General features: G+C 38.8%; 2 protein-coding genes across 3 annotated transcripts in view; one reads left to right on the top strand and one right to left on the bottom strand.

Moving 5' to 3' along the window:
* Window positions 1-301: 301 nt before the first annotated feature.
* On the bottom strand, window positions 302-18747 carry MDH1B (malate dehydrogenase 1B). The gene is made up of 11 exons (XM_032234139.1): window positions 18592-18747; window positions 16078-16190; window positions 13438-13572; window positions 12272-12414; window positions 10661-11160; window positions 9300-9441; window positions 7690-7853; window positions 5340-5479; window positions 4629-4680; window positions 2968-3033; window positions 302-348 (listed from the first exon to the last, which is right to left on the bottom strand). Exons 1-11 carry the CDS (start codon window positions 18611-18613, stop codon window positions 302-304), a joined length of 1524 nt encoding a protein of 507 aa, XP_032090030.1. The 5' UTR covers window positions 18614-18747.
* A 338-nt stretch (window positions 18748-19085) lies between these two features.
* FASTKD2 (FAST kinase domains 2) overlaps window positions 19086-22290 on the top strand; it is a 28239-nt gene continuing 25034 nt past the window's right edge. Inside the window, exon 1 of one of the 2 annotated variants that reach the window (XM_032226065.1) lies at window positions 19086-19237. The gene's annotated coding sequence lies outside the window, so the exon portion shown is untranslated. Of the gene's footprint in view, window positions 19339-22290 lie in introns of both variants that reach the window. The other variant, XM_032226059.1, reaches the window with a different exon arrangement.

The following is a 22290-nucleotide window of genomic DNA, read 5'->3' as shown; positions in this document are numbered from 1 at the left end:
CCAGCTTTATAGTTCTGGGTGATATAAAAACTAGAAATACAATTCAGTAAAAATTATAACTGCCAAGAGGTACGACTGAATGCTTAACTCAGTGGGAGTCAAAATTGAAGAGCTTTGAGAAGATGCCAGGCATCAGTGAATATCAAAATAACTTTAAATTGCAAATTAAATTTGACAAAGTAAAACAGTGTTCCTTCTTTACATTATATTTCTTGAAATACATCATGCCGTTTTTCTGCATTCACTAATAAAGCAATACAACGTTCATTACACATTAAAGAACCATTTTGCATTTAGCTTCTTAATCATCTTCAGCTTCGATTTCTTCCTCCATGTTATCTTCTGTTTCTGTAATTGACAGAACTGTTAGTTTTACACATGTTCATCTATAAAGTGCTGCTCATTTTTTACATCAAGAAAAGTGTGTGTGTGTGTGTGTGTGTGTGTGTATCTATTAGATTTTTACAACCCCCGGTATGCCCAAATGTGGGAGGAAGATCACTACTTCCATTCTCTGTCCTTCGGCTCGTCACAAGAGACCATCCAGGCAGAAACCCAATATTTTTACTGTTGCCTTTTTGTTACATTTTGTTGTTGTTGTATTTGTGCTGATCATATATATATATATATATATATATATATATATATATATATATATATATATATATATATTACACATACACACACACATACATACATACATATGCATAATGTATACTTGTGAATCAAAGAATAATTTAGAATGGGAAAGAAAAACAGTCATTGGATGTCAGGAGAATAGCAATAGCAGTTAGACTTATATACCGCTTCATAGGGCTTTCAGCCCTCTCTAAGCGGTTTACAGAGTCAGCATATCGCCCCCAACAACAATCTGGGTCCTCATTTTACCCACCTCGGAAGGATGGAAGGCTGAGTCAACCCTGAGCCGGTGAGATTTGAACCGCCGAACTGCAGATAGCAGTCAGCTGAAGTGGCCTGCAGTACTGCACTCTAACCACTGCGCCACCTTGGCTCTTACAGATGTTATCAGATGTGGTAGAGATGAATTTACGTTTGTATTTGTAAAAAATGGCTTGTTACGGGTCATCTGCAATCAATTTCCTGTCATACAGGTAAACTTAAACCTGAACAAATACTTATGTGCATGAAGGTGTATTTTTGTCTTTTTAACAGTATTTATAATGCCATTTTACTAATGCTAATGATCAAGGGCCTCGCAGGGTCTCCTTTGTGTGACTAATGGTGATACATGAACATTGAACAAACTGGAGACAGTGTAGTTTAATAGAACTACACAAAAGATAAGGATCTCTTGTCAGCTTCCTAACGTTCCACTTTAGAGTTGATTTATATAAGTACCTTTACAACTTCATCCTCTCAAATTAAATAATAGATCATTTATTACATTATACATACAGTGTATCGCCTCAACTGCCTCAAAGGAAATGCTTTTCAAAAAGGCCAGTTCTCTAGATTAGCTACAGTTAGTTAAACCTGACTTAAACTCACTGCTTTTTCTACTTACAATAGTCAGCCAACTACTAACTCTCCCAACCAAGAGGGAAGAAAGGCGGCGTGAGAGTGTAATTCTTTGCCTGGAATTCAGCCGCAGAAAAAGGGATTGCTTTTTCCTACTTGTCCTTTATCTGCCTTGACTAGTGCCATGCTCAAACTATTTTTTTTTGGGGGGGGGGGGGCGGGGGGGAAGCACATAGAAACAGATTTACCGTCAGCAACAGTTTGATCTTCACTTTCCAAGCCTCTTTCTTGGTCCGTTAAGGAAGCTTTGGGTTCTAAAAGAACTAAAATCAAAATCAACCAATCTCACAAGCTTTTTGCAATTCCAAGAATGAAAGATGGCTATAAAGACCATACAGGTTTTTCCCCTTCATCTATGTATACTGATTTGTAATGATTTTTAAATATAAATTTAAGCTATTACTATTAATATTCCCTAAAAAAACAACCTTAGCTGTTGGTTTGTAATTTTATATATAAGCTAAATAGCAATGTAACCATATAACTAAATTACTATTTTTGGACTATACACTTACAAAAAAGAAACAAGATCTATTCTATAAAAGAAATTAGTGAGACAAGAAAGAATCCAATGCTGATGGTCCTCACTGATGGTAACTGGGGAATGCTGGAACTTCTGTTGCTAAGCAGCATAGTCACATGATCTTGGTCTTTATAGCAATAGCAGTTAGACTTATATACCGCTTCCTAGGGCTTTCTAAGCGGTTTACAGAGTCAGCATATTGCCCCCAACAACAATCCGGGTGCTCATTTTACCCACTTCGGAAGGATGGAAGGCTGAGTCAACCTTGAGCCAGTGAGATTCGAACAGCCGAACTGCAGAACTGCAGTCAGCTGAAGTAGCCTGCAGTGCTGCATTTAACCACTGCGCCACCTGAACGCATTGCTTAGCTATGGAGATTCCGCTCCCAATCACCATCGTTAAACAAGGACTACCTTCAAAGGCCTTCTCCGACACACCCTTGGAGGCTCCAGGATTTCAGAGGAAATAAGAGCAATGGAGCCAAACAATGTACCAAATTAGTATTTTATCAGTACAATACGTATTGCTGTTCGGTCTAAGGTAAACTGTATTCCTTTTGTAAAATCTCGGAAGTTTTGAAAATATCATTGTTACTTATATATAATACATTTATAAAACATTTATAAAAAAGTATAATTTTGCTCTCGATGATGAGATGGGCAGAGTATAAATTTAATAAATACACAGTTAATAAGGTAACAATCAAATTATGATGCCAGGTTTTCAATAACAAAAGCAGGAACGTTTATTAGCCATTTTAAAATGTGAATTGCTTCCATTTCTAATGAGAGGAAAAATCAAATTAAATTTTTAAGGCTAAAATATACCCAATTCCTGTTTGGGGAATGGTAATAATTATTTTTAATTGCAGTTTTTAATTATAGTAGAATATTTCTTTGCCTTACCATCCTTTACTTCAATGTCTTCTTCTTCTTCTTCTTCTGGTAGATCACGATATATTGCATGGATCTCTGCAAAAAATAATATTTGTGTTGTCCATTTAACTATACTCATTCTATTATTATGAAGAAGAATAAAACACACAGTCAATTGGCCATAACAAACTGAGTTGTCAGCTCTATATTTTGAAATCTGGCAGAATCCAAAGAAAATAATAAGCTAATTAAAATGTTATTGTTATTACTGTTTGAAGTTTGTGTCTGGAGGTTAGCTCCATGAAATTTGATTTGTATAGATATTTGATTAAGAGCCGAGATGGTGCAGTGGTTAAATGCAGCACTGCAGGCTACTTCAGCTGACTGCAGTTCTGCAGTTCGGCGGTTCAAATCTCACCGGCTCAGGGTTGACTCAGCCTTCCATCCTTCTGAGGTGGGTAAAATGAGGACCCAGATTGTTGTTGGGGGCAATATGCTGACTCTGTAAACCGCTTAGAGGGGGCTGAAAGCCCTAGGAAGCGGTATATGTCTAACTGCTATTGCTATTGCTATTGATTTGTATAGAAGATGGAGGAGAGTGGGTGGATTAGGAAGAAATGGGCAGGAGCTAATGAAGAAAGGCATTATAGGGAGGCTGAGAAGAGCTAGAACATAGAACATAGAGAAGCATGAGGAAGAAAGAGTAGAGAGACAAAGGAAAGTATGGTTGAGAATAGGTAGGTAGGAAATGTAGCAGCAACTGAGCATAACAGGGAGCCGAGGTGGCGCAGTGGTTAAATGCAGCACTGCAGGCCACTTCAGCTGACTGTTATCTGCAGCTCATCGGTTCAAATCTCACCGGCTCAAGGTTGACTCAGCCTTCCAACCTTCCGAGGTGGGTGAAATGAGGACCCAGACTGTGGGGGCGATATTCTGACTCTGTAAACCGCTTAGAGAGAGCTGAAAGCCCTATAAAGCTGTATATAAGTCTAACTGCTATTGCTATTGCTATTGCTATTGATTTGTATAGAAGATGGAGGAGAGTGGGTGGATTAGGAAGAAACGGGCAGGAGTTAATGAAGAAAGGCATTATAGGGAGGCTGAGAAGAGCTAGAACATAGAACATAGAGAAGCATGAGGAAGAAAGAGTAGAGAGACAAAGGAAAGTATGGTTGAGAATAGGTAGGTAGGAAATGTAGCAGCCATAACAAAAAGAAAAGTTCCTGGGGGAAGGGTGGGATGGAGTGGGGAAGGTATTTAGAGTGCCTCGCCCAATCAGGATTTATGAAGCCCAGAGGTGGTATGTTTTGCAGTCCTATGGTAGTCAGTAGTGATAACTACTGATAACCATACAAAATTGTACGTGGGGAGATCTTGAGGCTTCAACCATGAGGCCAAATAAACATCTATATCACTCTAGTCTGAGAGTTGAAGCAGCTAAAATGTAAAAATATCTATTTCATGACTTTTATTCAGTTTAAAAATTTGGTAATAGAATATTTATTTTTAAATTGGTTTTATATGTACTCCTGTGATCTTATGCACTGGAGACAAATTCCTTGTGTGTCCAATCACACTTGGCCAATAAATAATTCTATTCTATTCCATTCTATTCTATTCTATTCAATCCCATTCCATTGTAAATGTCATTTGTGCCGTTTGAGTACTAATAACTTGCTAGTGATATTTACCTCTTCTCTGTGGATTCAGTTCTGCTACTTCACCTAAGGCAACTTGTTTTTCCTGAATAAAAAAAAAGCTGCATCAATTGGAGGTGATTTATAATAGCATTTATAATGACTTTATTGAGATTTCTTTTTCATTAATAAAAGACGTGCCCCACATAAAAATGTTTCTCCTAAACAATTAATCTGTTAATCTCATAAGAGTGCATTTGATTTTTCCACAGAATAATACAATTTGTTTTTTTTCAAATAACTTTTGCTAATTTTTATATTTACAGAAATACTTTACAGATATACATCAATTGATCACAGATGATTTAAAAATCTTCAGCTTGTCCTTTTGAATTCAAATTACAATAAGTTTATAAGATATGTCAATTATTTCATGTGTCATGTCCTATTATGTCCATATTCTTTTTTCTGTTGTCCACAATAAACAGCTAACAATCTAGAAAATAATTTTAATATAATAATTTAATAATTTTAATGTTTAAATTTAAATTTAAATGATATAAAAAAAACTGGACACTAGACTCTAAATGACTGTCTTAGTTGATTTTCAGATAAGGTTCACTTTGTAGAAAAAGCGCTAATATCTTGATGAAAGCTCTCTAGATTATCCAAACTAAACAAATTATATAAATAATTTGATATGAAAAATATGAATATGAAAAAAAGAATACACACACACACACAAAAATATATATATGATTTTACCCGAATGAGATCACAGGCCAGGATTAGAAGATATGATTGAGTTTTTTCATTAATTTCTATTTCTGTACAGCTCACCCAGCTGCCGTTCTCAAACCTTACGGGCATTGAATAGACAATCTCCTCAGGCAGACCAAATTGACCTACGAAACAGAAATAATTAACTTCAAAAGTATAAAATACACAAATAACAAATGCATAATTAATAGACAGATACTTTTTCTATCCCATTTGACCATCACAAGAATATGATGCACATCCCTACATTCTGATTCTAAGAAAATGAAACGGAATGACTAGAACTGACTTTTAGCAATAAATACTCCTCCTCTGGTCTAGGAATTACTCCCAGTGCTATGATGGAGAGAGTAGAGAACCGTTCAATCACTATAACCTAGGTTTAATCTATGTATTCTAGACATAGCCACTAGAAGAGGTATAATGTAGACCAGGAATGTCAAAATGGAAGCCTACGGGCAGGATGTGTCACAAACAGACCAGATCTACCCCGAAGGGAAAAATGTTGCAATACATCACAAGATGGCAACCTGAAGCAGAGAATTTGACTCCCCTGATCTAGAAAGTATTATAATATTTTACAGATCTAAAGAAAAGTTATTAACTTAGTAATAAAACCTTGTATTAAATCTTACTGATGCATGCTTTGTTAGAAATCAATCTATTGAATCAGAAAAAATCCAACACAGCACCATTATTATTGTTAACAACAACAATAATAGTCTAATCTTATTTTCTGACTATACCAAGTTGTTCATTTAAAAAACCCTCTTTAATTACTTCATGTTCTCATTTTGCTTTAGGATCTCACACAATACTCCCCCAAAATAAGGACTAATTGTAAGTGCTGGAAACAGACTGATTGTTATAATGAATACTATAAATAGGTTATACGTACATAGACAAATATGAAATATGCATGTAGGTCAGAGAGCTAGATTAATTTGATGCCAGAACTAAATGCAGATCCATAGAACAACTCTTAAGACATCGAAAAATATAACATCTGAGAAGCAGTTGCCATATTGTAACGAAGAATGAAGAGTAGATGTAGACTTCATGCATATGTCTACCTTTATCTAAAACAAGGTGAACAATGGATAAAGACAGAAACATTCATGTGGATTACATCTAATGTTCCTATTTCAGTTAGATTTCTGTTGTGGCCCAGCAGGAGCCGTTGGAGCTGCCACCAGACTCCGACAGCGAGGGGCCCTATGAGTCGGCTCTGGAGGATGTGGAGGATCCTGGACAGGGTTCCGACTCCGAGCAGGGCGCAGAGAGACTGGTTGGCCACCAGGAGGCGCCTGAGCCATGGACCAGTGGGGAGGAGACAAGGGAGTGTGATCCGGACGTCATGCATTGGAGCAGTGGGGAGGAGACAAGGGAGTTGTTCCTGGATGCCCGGCACCGGAGAGCTAATAGGCGTAAGGAACAGTTGCCCAGTTACAGGAGGTAATCGCACTCAGCTGGTGGTAATTAGGCTCCTCTCAAGACTATAAAAGGAATGCTTGTGCACACGCCCCTTTTGCAGGATTCAATGTCATTCCTAACGCTGGAGAAGCTGTTATTTGTCGAAGTCTGAGTTGCTGCCAAGGTTCTTATCTGTTTGTTATGCTTGGCTTTCAGCCACCGAGGTTTTGGTTTCTTGCTAATAAAGTGCTGTGACATTCCAGTTAAGCTTGTCTCGGCATTCATTACTGGACGGAGGAGGGGGTCAGAACAGATTTCTAAATTGAGAGTCAGAGAATTGGCTCATGCTTAAAGTAGATTGCAGAGTCCTACCTTGGACCCAAAACCAGTTGGATGCTCAGCCCTAAGGAAACAAGCAATGGCAAATCACTTCTGAAAAAACTTGATAAGAAAACTGCAGAAACTAGACTTGCAAGTTTCTAGGATTCATAACTGACTCGAAGGTACAAAATCATCACCATCATAACGTTAATGATCAGTCTAATCCAGTGTTTCTCAACCTTGGCCACTTGAAGATGTCTGGACTTCAACTCCCAGAATTCCCCAGCCAGCAAATGCTGGCTGGGGAATTCTGGGAGTTGAAATCCAGACATCTTCAAGTGGCCAAGGTTGAGAAACACTGGTCTAATCCAAGAGGAGGGATTGATGGCACCACTTGTATACATATGGCTCCCCATATGCAGGGGCTGCGGATCACGTGGCTAAAATGGCTGTGCATTTTACAGGTTCAGGGCTTTAAAAACACAGTCATATATGCCATCTTGACTTTTTTTGATCTCCTGTTGAAAATAATCAGGTTGGTTGAAAAAGGCTTTAGTGACACCAAAAGAAGTGGGTCAGAAGAGCTTTTCAGGACATTTACCTTCACTAAGTACCCCCAGGGAGATCATTTCTCCAGGAGGGGTTCCTTGGTACCAGTATCTCAGCACAGTAGAGATTGTATGTGCAGATGCCATTCCTAAACCACGGGCTCCCCAAGAAGTTAACGAACTCAGTGAAGCCACAAATTCAATTTGCATCCATTCCCTGTTAACAAGAAATTACAACTTTTTAAGAACACAATACGAGAAAACCAATGTAAAAACGTCCTCTGACAAGATGACTGTTAATCAAGAAATTTAAATTAGCAGGAGGGGTTCTGGAGACAAATTTCTGTGCTGGAGCTCTCCTCCTGTAGAAACGGCTATCCTTCAAATTAAAAATGTGACTTGTTATTGTATTTAGAAAGCTGTTAAAACATTGTGATTCAGGCAGTCATTTTGGTATCAGAGACACAATAATTATGGTATTATGGAGATAACTATTATGACTTTAGAAACTGTATTATCATGTGTTTTATTACATTTATAAGCCATTTAGATTTGCCCAGTGCAGATATCTGTAACAGATTAAAAAAAATCAGGGAAATAGTATTCAGAAACAATTCTGGTAGCAAAATGGGTCTTAAAATTAATGAAGCAGGACTTTAAAAGAACAGTAAATTAAAGCTGGACACCACTTCTGAAATGTCACAGGGTTTTCTGCCTGAGCAGTGGGCTGGACTAGAAGACTTCCAAAGTCCCATCCAACTCTGTTATTCTGTAAAGCTTTTAATTACCAGAGCAGCCCATTTATTTACTTTTTAATACAATAACATTAATTATTTTAAAGGAAAATACCACATTTTAGGCCATGACGTTCTTTAATAATACAGTTTTACATATAGGGTTAGAAATATATCTTTAATTAATTTGTATCAGAGTTCTGGAACTCTGTTGGTAGATATAGGAAGATGCCTAATATCAAAAAATGTTTACATACTTTTATGTAAATTTATAGATTAATATTATTTATACATCAACTATTTCTAATAAAATTTGCATTTTCTATATAACATATTACAGAACATGTGCGCTTCCTAGGGGAACTGAAATTATTCTTACAATGGAATTTAGTTGTCAAGTATGAATAGGAGAGTAGAGCTGGAAGGGACCTTGGAGGTCTTCTAGTCTACCTCCCTGCCTAGGCAGGAAATCCTACACCACTTCAGACAAATAATTATCCAACATCTTCTTAAAAACTTCCACTGATTAATTATTCTAACTGTCAGGAAATTTCTCCTTAGTTCTAGGTTGCTACTCTCCTTGATTATGCAAGAAATCTAAAGATAATTGCAAAATGACTCAGACATATTCAGTATTTCTTAAAAGTAATGCATAGGCAGATATACTTTAGTACAGCTAAAGGCACGCAGTTCCAGAGTATATAATTCTTTATTATCTCACTTTTCAAATCCTTCATTTAAATGCTGCTTTTCTTTTCTGACTGCAACAGAGGGCCATTTAAAAAAAAAAAGAGGCTAAAGGAATGTGAAATAGGTTAAGGACTGAAGCAGATTTATATGGCACAAACATTTTATGCATTTTCTATGTTTCTATAATGTTTCAAGAACTGGATAATACCAATATTTTTTAAAAAAATCAGAAAGAATACCGATCAAATAGCACATCCAACAAAGGACGAAAATAACTCGGTGGGCCCCAGATGGCACTGTCATATCTATATAGCTCTGTTTTACTCAGATCAATGAAGCTATTGCCACTGATGTTCCCCCAAACAATGAGGTTTTTTATTCCTGTTGAAGACAACAATGGAAAGTTGAAAGAACAGATGAACAAGATGAAAGATTAACCTATTCCAGCATCCTATTTGGCACTAAAATGCCTCAAACCCATAAGCAGGCAATAATTGTCCTAGTAACTGTTCACTAGCATATAGTTCTTCTAATTTGGAGGTGCCATGCAGTCAACATGGTTATCACCATAAATAACAACGATAATTTGTGTGGCCTTTATTTGAATCCTTCACATTCTCTTCCCTAAAGCACCAGAATTCCTTTACATTGACGCACAATATTGAACAACTTGCCTTCTGCAAGTTGTTATATAGAAATCCCGCAAAATGTATAGCCTTCTGAAATCAGAAGGCTATACCTTCTGAGAGCTGAGGTGGCGCAGTGGTTAGAGTGCAGCACTGCAGGCTACTTCAGCTGACTGCAGTTCTGCAGTTCGGCTGTTCAAATCTCACCGGCTCAGGGTTGACTCAGCCTTCCATCCTTCCAAGGTGGGTAAAATGAGGACCCGGATTGTTGTTGGGGGCAATGTGCTGACTCTGTAAACCGCTTAGAGAGGGCTGAAAGCCCTATGAAGTGGTATATAAATCTAACTGCTATTGCTATATTATTACTATCTAGAACCCATTTATCACCTCATGAATTAGGATCCTTCCATATGCCTTTAGAGAGAATAAAGGAACACATCTGAACTTCATTCCCATGGCCCTGAGCTCCAATTTTCCTGGGAATATGTAGAGGGGTTTTACAAAAAGACCAGAGACTAGCTCTAGCCCATTCCCCTACTGCAGTGGTTCCCAAACTTGGCAACTTTAAGACTTGTGGACTTCAACTCCCAGAATTCTCCAGCCAGCAGAGCTGAAGTCCACAAGTCTTAAAGAGTTGAAGTCCACAAGTCTTAAAGTTGCCAAGTTTGGGAACCACTGCCCTACTGTAAGAGGAAGACACATGAATTGATCTGCAAGATTTTGTTATTATAGACTATCTCAATGAAGTATGAGGTGGAAAGAGTCTAGGTCTCTTCGTAACACACTTCTGGCTCTCCGGATTTAACATGTTTCTTTTTCCCCTAGCATTTACCTAATAGTCTTTTCTCCCAGGTCATCTTTCTGGACCTCTACATACATGCTTTAATTTTCATTTATAGTTTGTCTTTGTTGCAGTTTTCAACATGAGACAAAAAAATACTAATTCAATGATTAAGCATCAACCTGTTACATACCTGCTGGGTGCATTTGCATTTTTCGTGCTACCATAGCTTTGGCTGTACTTTCCAACAGCATGGCAAGAGTTATAATATTTTTAGGATTTATAGAGGGCGCATATGTCATAAGCATTAACGACTTAAGGTTGATAAAGGTTTTCCCCATCACAATAATTTTGACATCGCTTTTGGCGTTCTGCTCTATCAAAGGGCCATATGTTTTACATTGATCAGTTACTTGTTGGATACAGTGTTCAAGTGTCGGGATCGTTTCCTGCAGGATGTCATCAAACAAAATGATAATGTCGGCGTCAAGGAAAATCTCCTCCAGTTCAGTATGTAAAGTGACACTACGAAGGACTGGGGATGCTAAATCTTGAGTCTCCATAACAATACCCCAAAGAATGTCTTTGAAAATACTTCTGTCAAACAAATGAAGGCATATCTCAGTTTCCATTCCAAATATTTCTCCATTCGTTAATAACGGGATCAGATGATAACAGGCAGGACTGCATGCCCTGATTAAGAAAAAAGCAATAAGGAAAACCATTAGTTCTGAAGTATTTGATATCCACAGAATTTATTCTTCAGTTCACTGTCGGCAGGTTGGTGGAACCACTGCAGTGGGGAAATTTTGCAAAGCAAGTGGCAAGAAAGGGAGATCAATCAAATCCCTCACAATATATTAGTATGTATGTATGTACACCTTCAGGAAAGCTGTTAAAACCTGGCTGTTCCGGCAGGTCTGGGGCTGTTGACCTTATTGTCAAGGTCCAGCCTCGATTAGAACGAATGCGTGTTTTGTGAATTTTAAACTATCCTTTTCTTATTTTCCTTTTCTTTCTTTTCTTTCTTCTTTTGTAAGCCACCCGGAGTCCTTCGATTGGGCGGCATATAAATTTAATAAATAAAAATAATAATAAATAAATATATCTGTATATGTATATATTGAAAGGATAACTGCATTTTACACAGCAAATACTCCATGTGCTGCTCTTCTGGTTTAGTCCATGCTATCATAAGCATCTGGAATGAGGACGAACTAATTCTGAGAAAAACAACTGCACTGTCAGAGACTTTCCTCCCAACTATCGGTATATGTAAAATACTTTCCTCCTTTTTTAAAGAGAATCTTTGAAAAATAACTAGGAAGATTTTAATCCTATTTTTCAAATAAAACCAAGCTTTCATGTAATTTTCTTGGTAACAATATGGAAATGGCTTGCATTGTCTTCTTCCAGCAATTTCTTTTGAATTTGCCATTCTAACCCATAGCCTAGAATCGAGGTTTCCTGATGATTTTCCATCCAAATGCCAACCAAGCTTACCTTTTTGATAGTAACCAAAGTCACTTATATGATCTGAGAAAAATGGCAAGCACCATTCTGCTGCTTTCCCATAGTTAATAGATAGTGGCAATTTATATTTGGACACTAAACAGGAATTATCCAAATTCTTGAATGCCAATTTTGCAATCTTAGACACAATGAAAAGAATTACTTAGTCACAACAAAAGAATGCTCTCACTGGTATGTGTGCTTCCCATTCAGCAAATATAACTTTGTAATCGCTATATTAGTAAGAACAAATAAAGTTTTTCAGAGTGTTGTTTCTTTTTCACCTTCTCACCTATTAAGCCAAATGTGCAAGGGATTGATAAGACTTTTTAGTTCTTTCTCTTCTTCTTCAATTTCTATGCAAGTCTGCAAGTTCTCATTAGCTATTAGTAACATCTCTTCAGTCATCATATCTGATGTGATGTTATAGTATTGCTGAAGATCAAAAAGGTTCATCAATAAATATCAAGTTTATCTCAAATTGCGAAGACCAAAACACATTTGATTACAAAAATATACAAATAGTAATAATAACAGAACAGGGAGAACAATTTTAATTTATGACATTAGGTGTCCAAGAAGAACAATATATACAGTACGTAAATAGTAAAATAACATAACATGGGAAGCAGATTTTTGTTTTGTCAGATTTTATTTTTGCCAGACCCTTATTTCTAATACAGAGTCAAGAACAAAGATATGTTCTTGGAGTTTAACAATATGGAGCCTCTGGACATTTCTTAGCAATAACAGTTAGACTTATATACTGCTTCATAGGGCTTTCAGCCCTCTCTAAGCGGTTTACAGAGTCAGCATATCGCCCCCAACAACAATCCGGGTCCTCATCTCACCCACCTCGGAAGGATGGAAGGCTGAGTCAACCTTGAGCCGGTGAGATTTGAACAGCCGAACTGCAGAACTGCAGTCAGCTGAAGTGGCCTGCAGTACTGCACCCTAACCACTGCACCACCTCGGCTCTATGTATTTGTTTTACACCAAGATTTGAACTTACTTCAGAGTTCCCACAAAAAAAATCTAGTGACTCCATGGACATGCTTACAGTTTTAACAGGGGAAAGTGTTTTAACAAAAGTGACATTTGATCGCATGAGTGACGTTGAGCTGGCCATGCCCACATGCCCCCTCCCATCCCCTCTGAGGTCAAACACAACAATGATGCGGCACTCAATGAAATCGAGTTTGACACCCCTGCTTTATATTATCTGTTTCAAATGTCCTTCAATGAGATTCAGATATTTTATTAATATATTTAAATTACCATTCACTAAATTCTAAATTCCCTAACAATTTTAATTAGGCTGACTGAAGTTTTGTGTGATTAAACATACTGTATATTGACATTTGGTCAGTCTGAAAATAATTACAAACAGATTGATGAGTAAGGAAAAGAAGCTAGCAGGAAAATCAATATGCAACAAGTCGATATGCAAATTTTTACCTGAGCATGTTCTAGAAATTCATTGAATCCTCCTAGAAGAAGGCCTTTTCCACCTCGGTCCAACAGTTCTCTCCAAATAATTGGGGAACGTTTGTGTTTCCAGCCATTCACATTACAGATCTCCTGAAGCCACTTCTAAAGATAAATGGCCTCAAATTAAGCGTAACATACAATGCTAATATGTACACATCCATAAATGGCTTTAACTGCCTTGTTGAAATAATTATCGTTACATTTCCTACAATTATCCAAACATTCTCCCTTCATACAGTGCAAGAGGCAGAAACATAAGAATATGTTTCTAAATAGAATCTATGAATGTGGATACTAGCAAACTCATCGGGATGGAAGGAAGCTCACATACTAGCAAAGCAACTTGCCTACCTCGTAACATTTGGATGTCCCAATGTCCCAAAGGTACTTTTTAAAGAGGCAACTGGACTTTCTGGTTTTTCTTTGAAGACATTTCAATTCTCATCCAAAAATCTTCTTCAGCTCTGATGAGACGGTGGGAAATGGAAGGATTTAGCAATAGCAATAGACTTATATACTGCTTCATAGGGCTTTCAGCCCTCTCTAAGCGGTTTACAGAGAGTCAGCATATTGCCCCCAACAATCCGGGTCCTCATTTTACCCACCTCGGAAGGATGGAAGGCTGAGTCAACCCTGAGCCGGTGAGATTTGAACCGCTGAACTGCTGATCTAGCCTGCAGTGCTGCATTTAACCACTGCGCCACCTTATATTCCATTCCCCATTATCCCATCAGAGCTGAAGAAGCTTCTTGGATGAGAAGCAAAATATCTTCAAAAAAAAAATTCAGAAAGCCCACTTGCCTCTTAAAAAAGCACCTTTAGGCCAACAATGACCTGGATGACTGAGAATCTCCATAGAGATTTGGCACCCATATTTGAACACCCAGAGTCATCTCGGTCTGCAGATGAAATACATTCAGCATTTTTGATTTACATAGTTATGAAGTGGGTAGAGATATTTTCATCATTTGGTCCAATTCCCTGCTCACTAAAGAATCCACATTATTCCATGTGGATTGCGTGGGTTATCATGGGGGCACCTAGGTGCTCCCATGTTACTCCCCTTTTAGGCGGCCTGCACTGGTTGCCGGTTGTCTTCCGGGTGCGATTCAAGGTGCTAATTATGACCTTTAAAGCGCTCCATGGCTTAGGCCCAGGGTACCTGCGAGACCATCTACTGCCACCGGTAGCCTCCCACCGTCCAGTGCGGTCCCACAGAGTTGGCCTCCTCAGGGTGCCGTCGGCCAGATAGTGTCGGCTAGCGACCGCCAGGGGGAGAGCCTTCTCTGTGGGAGCACCTTCCCTCTGGAATGAGCTGCCCCGGAGCTTTGTATAATCCCCGACCTCCGGTCCTTCCGACGCGCCCTAAAAAGTTGGCTTTCCCAGCAAGCCAGCCTGGCCTGAACAAAACAAAACAAATTATTGATCATTGTTAATTTTAATTCATTTTTTTTAAAAATGTTATTGTCAATTCTAATTGTGTTTGTTTGGGATATTCTGTTTAATTTTTTTTTAAACTTTTGTATTATGTGTTTCTTTTAATGTTGTACGCCGCCCTGAGTCCTTGGGAGAAGGGCGGCATATAAATCTAATAAACCAAACTAACCAAACCAAACCAAACCATGGGAAAAAACCCTACACATCTTTGTTGAAAATACGTCAATCACAGCCTAAGGTATTCTGTTTCCCTGTAATTTCTACCAACTAACTTTACCTAAGCACTCTGGAGTTAAGGAAGAAATCATTTTCCCTTAAACTTCCCTTTTTAAGCTAAACCTTGACATACACATACATATATTAATGTGGTTATATTAGACCAGTGGTTCCCAAACTTGGCAACTTTAAGACTTGTGGGCTTCAACTCCCAGAATTCTCCAGCCAGCTCTGCTGAGTTAAAGTTGCCAAGTTTGGGAACCACTGTATTTGACAATGCTAATATAACCACATTAATAGAACTGGAACCATACAAAATGAAGGAAAACAGAGTCTGGTTAAATACTGCATATGTGCACCTAAGTATCTTAATCAATAATTTTTCACTTTCAGTATTTAGCAGAAAAACCCAAAATATATTTTATGATAAATTTATTAATACCTCAGTTAACTGCTTTAATCGACATCCAATTATAAATAGGTTCTAGAAAATGTAGCAACACCCACTAGTGGACAATATTTTTGCTTCATTTTGCCACTAATTTGTGGAGTTTATTTTTAAATCTCTGTCTTGTTATCTAAATTATGTGATTCTTTCTAAAGAAACAACAATCTAATCTGTCTGTTTAAACTGAAGCAAAACAGATGAAGCTTTTGTGTATCATCAATGCCGCTTTTATCCATCAATAAATATTAAAGCCATAAAAAGCTATTGTAGATTTCCCAGACTTTATTTATGCCCCTAAACCATCACACGTTTGATGTTACAAATAACCAAACTCAAAAGTTAGCAGAGTTCATTAGCTGTCTTCATCATTGTTTCCATATAGCTATATTTTTGTACTATACATTTATCCCATCTCTCTCTCGTGCCACCTGTAAAGAAACTTATTTTGGTTAACGGATTCCAAAAGTAGAGAATCTTATTAGCAAACCAGACTGAAATAAAGTTACCTCCCAGTTGTCAGGATGTTGAACTATCTTGTGTATCCTGAAGTTAGGCAAATTTTTCACCAGGTAGTCAGCTAGGAGTTCTGCCTTAGCAAAGTAGGGGCAATCTGCTCTACCTGGAAATTAAGTAGTTAATAAAAAAAATGTACTCAATTATAAACTTGTGATTTCTTTACTGGATTTACTGTATATCCCAGCTTTCATTCAAGAGCAAAACAGTATGTAGAATGCTGCTTCTTCCTGTTTTTCTCCATATTAACCATCCAATGGGGGAGGTTGGGGTGAAAGGGAAGGACTGATCCAAAGTCATGAGAAACTTCTATGGCTGAGGGTAGATTAGAACTTGGGTCCTCCTTATCCTAATCCAAACTTTGACCAATGCAGAGCCATGGTAATGTTGAAGTAATTTGATATTAAAAATTAAGGAACATCAGAGTGTAATAGTGATCAAACTACACCAACACCACATTATTTCAAGACACAATATCCATACGCAACTTTGGTAGATTTTATTGGAATGATTTATAAAATAGTACTTAAGACAAATTCATGGAATTTGTTTTAGTTTAATTTTGCAGCCCTTGGTTGATAGAAGACACTGAAAACAAATCAGAAAACAGGCTAAAGTTAGTTTATATAATTGCTCCTACTGTATTTAAGCAGCGAAAAAATTCAGAAGACTAGAAACAAACATTTAAAAGCTTCTGTTGCTCTTTGCTGCTTCTTTAGCAGTTGAATGGATTGTGGTGCCCAGATATAGGGAGGCCTAATATTTTTACAATGTTTCTGACGAAGAAGTCATGTCTGGATCCATAATGTTAAGCTTTTGATTTGTTCAATCAAGATTTACTGATTAATCCACAACAGGCTGAATTCATTCAATGTTAAATCGTTTCAATGGCTGATCCAATACAACCCAGAATGCTACAACCCAAAAGAAAAATCCCAATTTAGATTTTAAGCCTGAGCCCTTAAAATTTGGTTTGCTTAAAATTATTTCGTCTTGGCAAATTGCTTTTATCTTAGGAGGTAGGAACCCCAGTCAATTACTGTTGCTTTGCGCTCTCTACAATAATACTTTTATGGGTTTGGATTTTTCCCCCTTTGCAATTTGACAGGTCTCTTTGGAGGCTTACAAATAAATAGATTTAATAAATAAATAAGCAAACAAACAAACAAACAAACAAATAAACAAACAAATAAATAAACAAATATAATGAAAAATTAAAATTAAAAAAGAGCCATTTTTGGCATAGCGATTAAGGCAGTGTTTCTCAACCTTGTCAACTTGAAGATGTCTGGACTTCAACTCCCAGAATCCCCCAGCCAGCATTCGCTGGTTATTTCGTCTTGGCAAATTGCTTTTATCTTAGGAGGTAGGAACCCCAGTCAATTACTGTTGCTTTGCACTCTCTACAATAATACTTTTATGGGTTTGGATTTTTTTCCCTTTGCAATTTCACAGGTCTCTTTGGAGGCTTACAAATAAATCAATTTAATAAACAAACAAACAAACAAACAAACAAATATAATGAAAAATAAAAATTAAAAAAGAGCCATTTTTGGCATAGCGATTAAGCGCAGTGTTTCTCAACCTTGTCAACTTGAAGATGTCCGGACTTCAACTCCCAGAATCCCCCAGCCAGCATTCGCTGGCTGGGGGAATTCTGGGAGTTGAAGTCTGGACATCTTCAAGTTTGACAAGGTTGAGAAACACTGGATTAAGGCGTTCCTCTAGAAATCAGGAGGCAGTGAGTTCTAGTCCCACCTTGGGCAGAAACCCAAACTGGGTGACTTTGTGCCAGCCACTCTCTCTCAGCCCTAGAAAGGAGGCAATGGCAAACTGAAATCTTGCCCAAGAAAAGCTGCAGGGACTCTTGAATGGAAGGGGGGTTCGCTGGCTGGGGAATTCTGGGAATTCTGGCTGGGGAATTCTGGGAGTTGAAGTCCAGACACCTTCAAGTTTGACAAGGTTGAGAAACACTGGATTAAGGCGTTCCTCTAGAAATCAGGAGGCAGTGAGTTCTAGTCCCACCTTGGGCAGAAACCCAAACTGGGTGACTTTGTGCCAGCCACTCTCTCTCAGCCCTAGAAAGGAGGCAATGGCAAACTGAAATCTTAGGTTGCAGGGACTCTTGAATGGAAGGGGGGGGGCATACTTTGTCCTAGATCAGTGTTTCCCAACCTTGGCAATCTGAAGATGTCTGGACTTCAACTCCCAGAATTCCCCAGCCAGCATTCGCTGGCTGGGGAATTCTGGGAGTTGAAGTCCGGACATCTTCAAGTTGCCAAGGTTGGGAAACACTGTCCTAGATAACAACCACTCCATTATTCTCGCCTTGCACCGTCGGTGCTGCAGATACGCATTTTATAGCATCTTGAAACCAACAGGAATTCAAGGGTGGGGGGGGGGAGGGGGAGGCGACGCCAGTTTAGTCCAAAAGTATTCAATCCTCCCCCCCCCCCCAATCAACGGGGAGGGGGTGAATAAGAGTCGCCTTGCAGGGGGGGCTTCACCTGCTAGTACGAACTTCGCCATTTGACCGAGAGAGCCAGAAACTCCGCTAAATCCGATTTAACGCGCTGCGGAGGAGGGGGTTGCCTAGCAACCAGGACGCCCAGTCCGGACGGGAGGCCCAAAATCGCGAAGCCTCGAGCGACTGGTTCATTTTGTCCGCTTCGGGCAACCGTAACTCGAAGAAAGGAACCCTCGCGTCGCGCGCCAACCGCGTCACTCGGCTTCTCGGTTTGAACGTCTCCCGCGGCGGGGCAAAGGATGTGGAACGGAGAGCTGGACGGTCTGGTAAAGTGGAGTCGCCTTGCACTGGGGGGGGGGGTTTCCCCCTTCACCTGCTAGTACGAACTTTGCCATTAACCAAGAGCCAGAAACCCCACTAATCTGAGGCGCTGCCTGAGGGGGTTGCCTAGCAACCAGGACGCACAGTCCGGACGGGAGGCCAAAAAATCGCGACTGGTTCATTTTGTCCGCTTCGGGCAACCGTAACTCGAGGAAAGGGACCCTCGCGTCGCGCGCCAACCGCGTCACCCGGCTTCCCGGTTTCAGCGTGTCGCGCGTCCGGGGCCCGGAAGTGGAACGGAGAGCCGGACGGTCCTGCCGGGTGGAGATCGAGCCACGAGGAGCAAGCGGGAAGCAAAGCGCAAGGAAAGGAAGAGCGAGGGATTTGGGAAGAAGGAGGCCGAGGCGCCTTTGTCCTTTGCTCTGCCCTTTAATGCAAATTCCCAGCTGAGACTGCTGAGAATTCAGTAAGGAGGGAGCGACGTTGGTTCTATCCGGTCCCCCTTGTAGCTTATATTCCTCGATTATTGTTAATTTTAATCGAATTTTTTTTAAAAAAATGTTATTGTTGATCTTAATTGGGTCCGTTTTTTGGATACCCAATTATAAACTTGTGGTTTCTTTACTGGATTTACTGTATCCAAGGTGGCGCAGTGGTTAAATGTAGAGCCAAGGTGGCGCAGTGGTTAAATGCAGCACTGCAGGCTACTGCTAGATCAGCAGGTCAGCGGTTCAAATCTCACCGGCTCAAGGTTGACTCAGCCTTCCATCCTTCCGAGGTGGGTAAAATGAGGACCCGGATTGTTTGTTGGGGGCGATATGCTGACTCTGTAAACTGCTTAGAGAGGGTTGAAAGCCCTACGAAGCGGTATATAAGTCTAACTGCTATTGCTATTACTGCTATATCCCAGCTTTTTTTTTTTAAATTTTAAACACATTAAACCCCCTCCCCACTCTCTCTCGGCCTTCCGAAAGTCTACTAAGACCTGGCTACATATAGCTATCTTTTTGTACTATACATTTATCCCATCTCTCTCTCGTGCTACCTGTAAAGAAACTTATTTTGGTTAACGGATTCCAAAAGTAGAGAATCTTATTAGCAAACCAGACTAAAATTACGTTACCTCCCAGTTGTCAGGATGTTGAACTATCTTGTGTATCCTGAAGTTAGGCAAATTTTTCACCAGGTAGTCAGCTAGGAGTTCTGCCTTAGCAAAGTAGGGGCAATCTGCTCTACCTGGAAATTAAGTAGTTAATTTAAAAAATGTACTCAATTATAAACTTGTGATTTCTTTACTGGATTTACTGTATATCCCAGCTTTTTTATTTTATTTTAAACACATTAAACCCCCTCCTCACTCTCTCGGCCTTCCGAAAGTCTACTAAGACCTGGCTACATATAGCTATCTTTTTGTACTATACATTTATCCCATCTCTCTCTCTCTCGTGCTACCTGTAAAGAAACCTATTTTGGTTAACGGACTCCAAAAGTAGAGAATCTTATTAGCAAACCAGACTGGAATTACGTTACCTCCCAGTTGTCAGGATGTTGAACTATCTTGTGTATCCTGAAGTTAGGCAAATTTTTCACCAGGTAGTCAGCTAGCAGTTCTGCCTTAGCAAAGTAGGGGCAATCTGCTCTACCTGGAAATTAAGTAGTTAATAAAAAAAAATGTACTCAATTATAAACTTGTGATTTCTTTACTGGATTTACGGTATATCCCAGCTTTTTTTTAAAAAAATTTTAAACACATAAACCCCCTCCCCACTCTCCCGGCCTTCCGAAAGTCTACTAAGACCTGGCTATTCCGGCAGGCCTGGGGCTGTTGACCTCTTGAATGAGGTCCAGCCCCACTAAGGTTGAGTGCATGATGTGTCCTTTTAACTTGCTTTTCTTCCTATGTTAAATTTTTTAGTATTCTTTTTAGAGTTGTTTTTATGTAAGCCGCCCGGAGTCCTTCGGGATTGGGCGGCATATAAATTAATTAAACTTTGAACTATAAACACATCAACAAACACAAACGCATGACTTAAAACAACGTAGGAACAAGAAGTTCCATCGTATATCATACCGCGGTTCCGTATCGGTTTCTTTGCAGTTAGTGTTTTCCCTCCTATACATTTCTATCTTGCATTCATGGTCCCCTCATTCGTTATCCATTTTTATGTGCTATTCTATATTTATTTATACTTAGCTATTTATAACAAAATATAAAACACAATATAGGTAAATATCCCAGCTTTCATTCAAGAGCAAAACAGTATGTAGAATGCTGCTTCTTCCTGTTTTTCTCCATAATAACCATCCAATGGGGGAGGTTGGGGTGAAAGGGAAGGACTGATCCAAAGTCATGAGAAACTTCTATGGCTGAGGGTGGATTAGAACTTGGGTCCTCCTTATCCTAATCCGAACTTTGATCAATGCAGAGCCATGGTAATGAAGTAATTTGGTATTAAAAATTAAAGAACATCAGAGTGTAATGATGATCAAACTACACCAACACCACATTATTTCAAGACACAATATCCATACGCAACTTTGGTAGATTTTATTGAAATAATTTATAAAATAGTACTCAGAATTCAGTAAGGAGAGAGTGACGTTGGTTCTATTCGGTCCCTTGTATCTTATATTCCTCGATTATTATTAATTTTAATCCAATTTTTTAAAATGTTATTGTTAATCTTAATTGGGTTTGTTTTTTGGATATTCTTTTTTTACTTTTGTAATACGTGTGGGTTTTTTTTAAATGTTGCACACCGCCCTGAGTCCTTGAAAGAAAGGCAGCATATAAATCCAATAAACAAACAAACAAACAAACAATCTTTATAGCCTTATCTTCTGGCTATGAACTCTGAAGCTTCGCCTTGTAGATAATTTTGTTTTGCCTTTCTTCCTCCATTATTGGTTAATGCCTTGGGAAGCTTCCAGTTTTCGGAGGAACGAACACGTTTACTTGCTGCTGTAATTCTTGCGTGGGCCCGTCAATGTACAAAATTGGAGGAGTGAATTAAAACGTGTTTTTTTTTAAAAAAAAAGACTAATAACCTTTATTTTAAAATTAACTTACATGAGATCTAGTAGATTAAAAAAACAACCATTTAACTGAGCAAGAAAATCTACATTTTCTTTTATGTCTACAGAAGTTTATTCAAGAAATTTCCCAACTGAGACAAAACTGAACACTAAACTCCAAACTTAATTTAATATTTTCGATTGCTTTCAGAATTTGCAATCATATTTACTTAGATGAAAGTGCAAATTCTGAAAGCCAACCTAAGTACTGTACTGACTTTAAATGTTCACAGCTTTGTCGCATTTGGGAAATTTTGGCCCAAGTTGGCTCAGTCTTGCAGTACTCAGAGCCGAGGTGGCGCAGTGGTTAAATGCAGCACTGCAGGCTACTTCAGCTGACTGC

This window comes from Thamnophis elegans, chromosome 1 (assembly GCF_009769535.1).
Source record: "Thamnophis elegans isolate rThaEle1 chromosome 1, rThaEle1.pri, whole genome shotgun sequence".
NCBI lineage: Eukaryota > Metazoa > Chordata > Lepidosauria > Squamata > Colubridae > Thamnophis > Thamnophis elegans.
Note: the sequence above shows the minus strand (reverse complement) of the source record. Positions and strands in the feature narration are given on the sequence as shown.

Excerpts from the sequence above, each read along its gene's own strand:
- MDH1B (XM_032234139.1), bottom strand. The coding sequence starts at position 18,613 with ATGGCGAAGTTCGTACTAGCAG. Across the intron at positions 9,442-10,660 it reads AATGCAAATGCACCCAGCAG|GAATAAAAAACCTCATTGTT; the intron begins GTATGTAACAGG and ends TGTCTTCAACAG. Across the intron at positions 349-2,967 it reads AGACATTGAAGTAAAGGATG|AAACAGAAGATAACATGGAG; the intron begins GTAAGGCAAAGA and ends TGTCAATTACAG.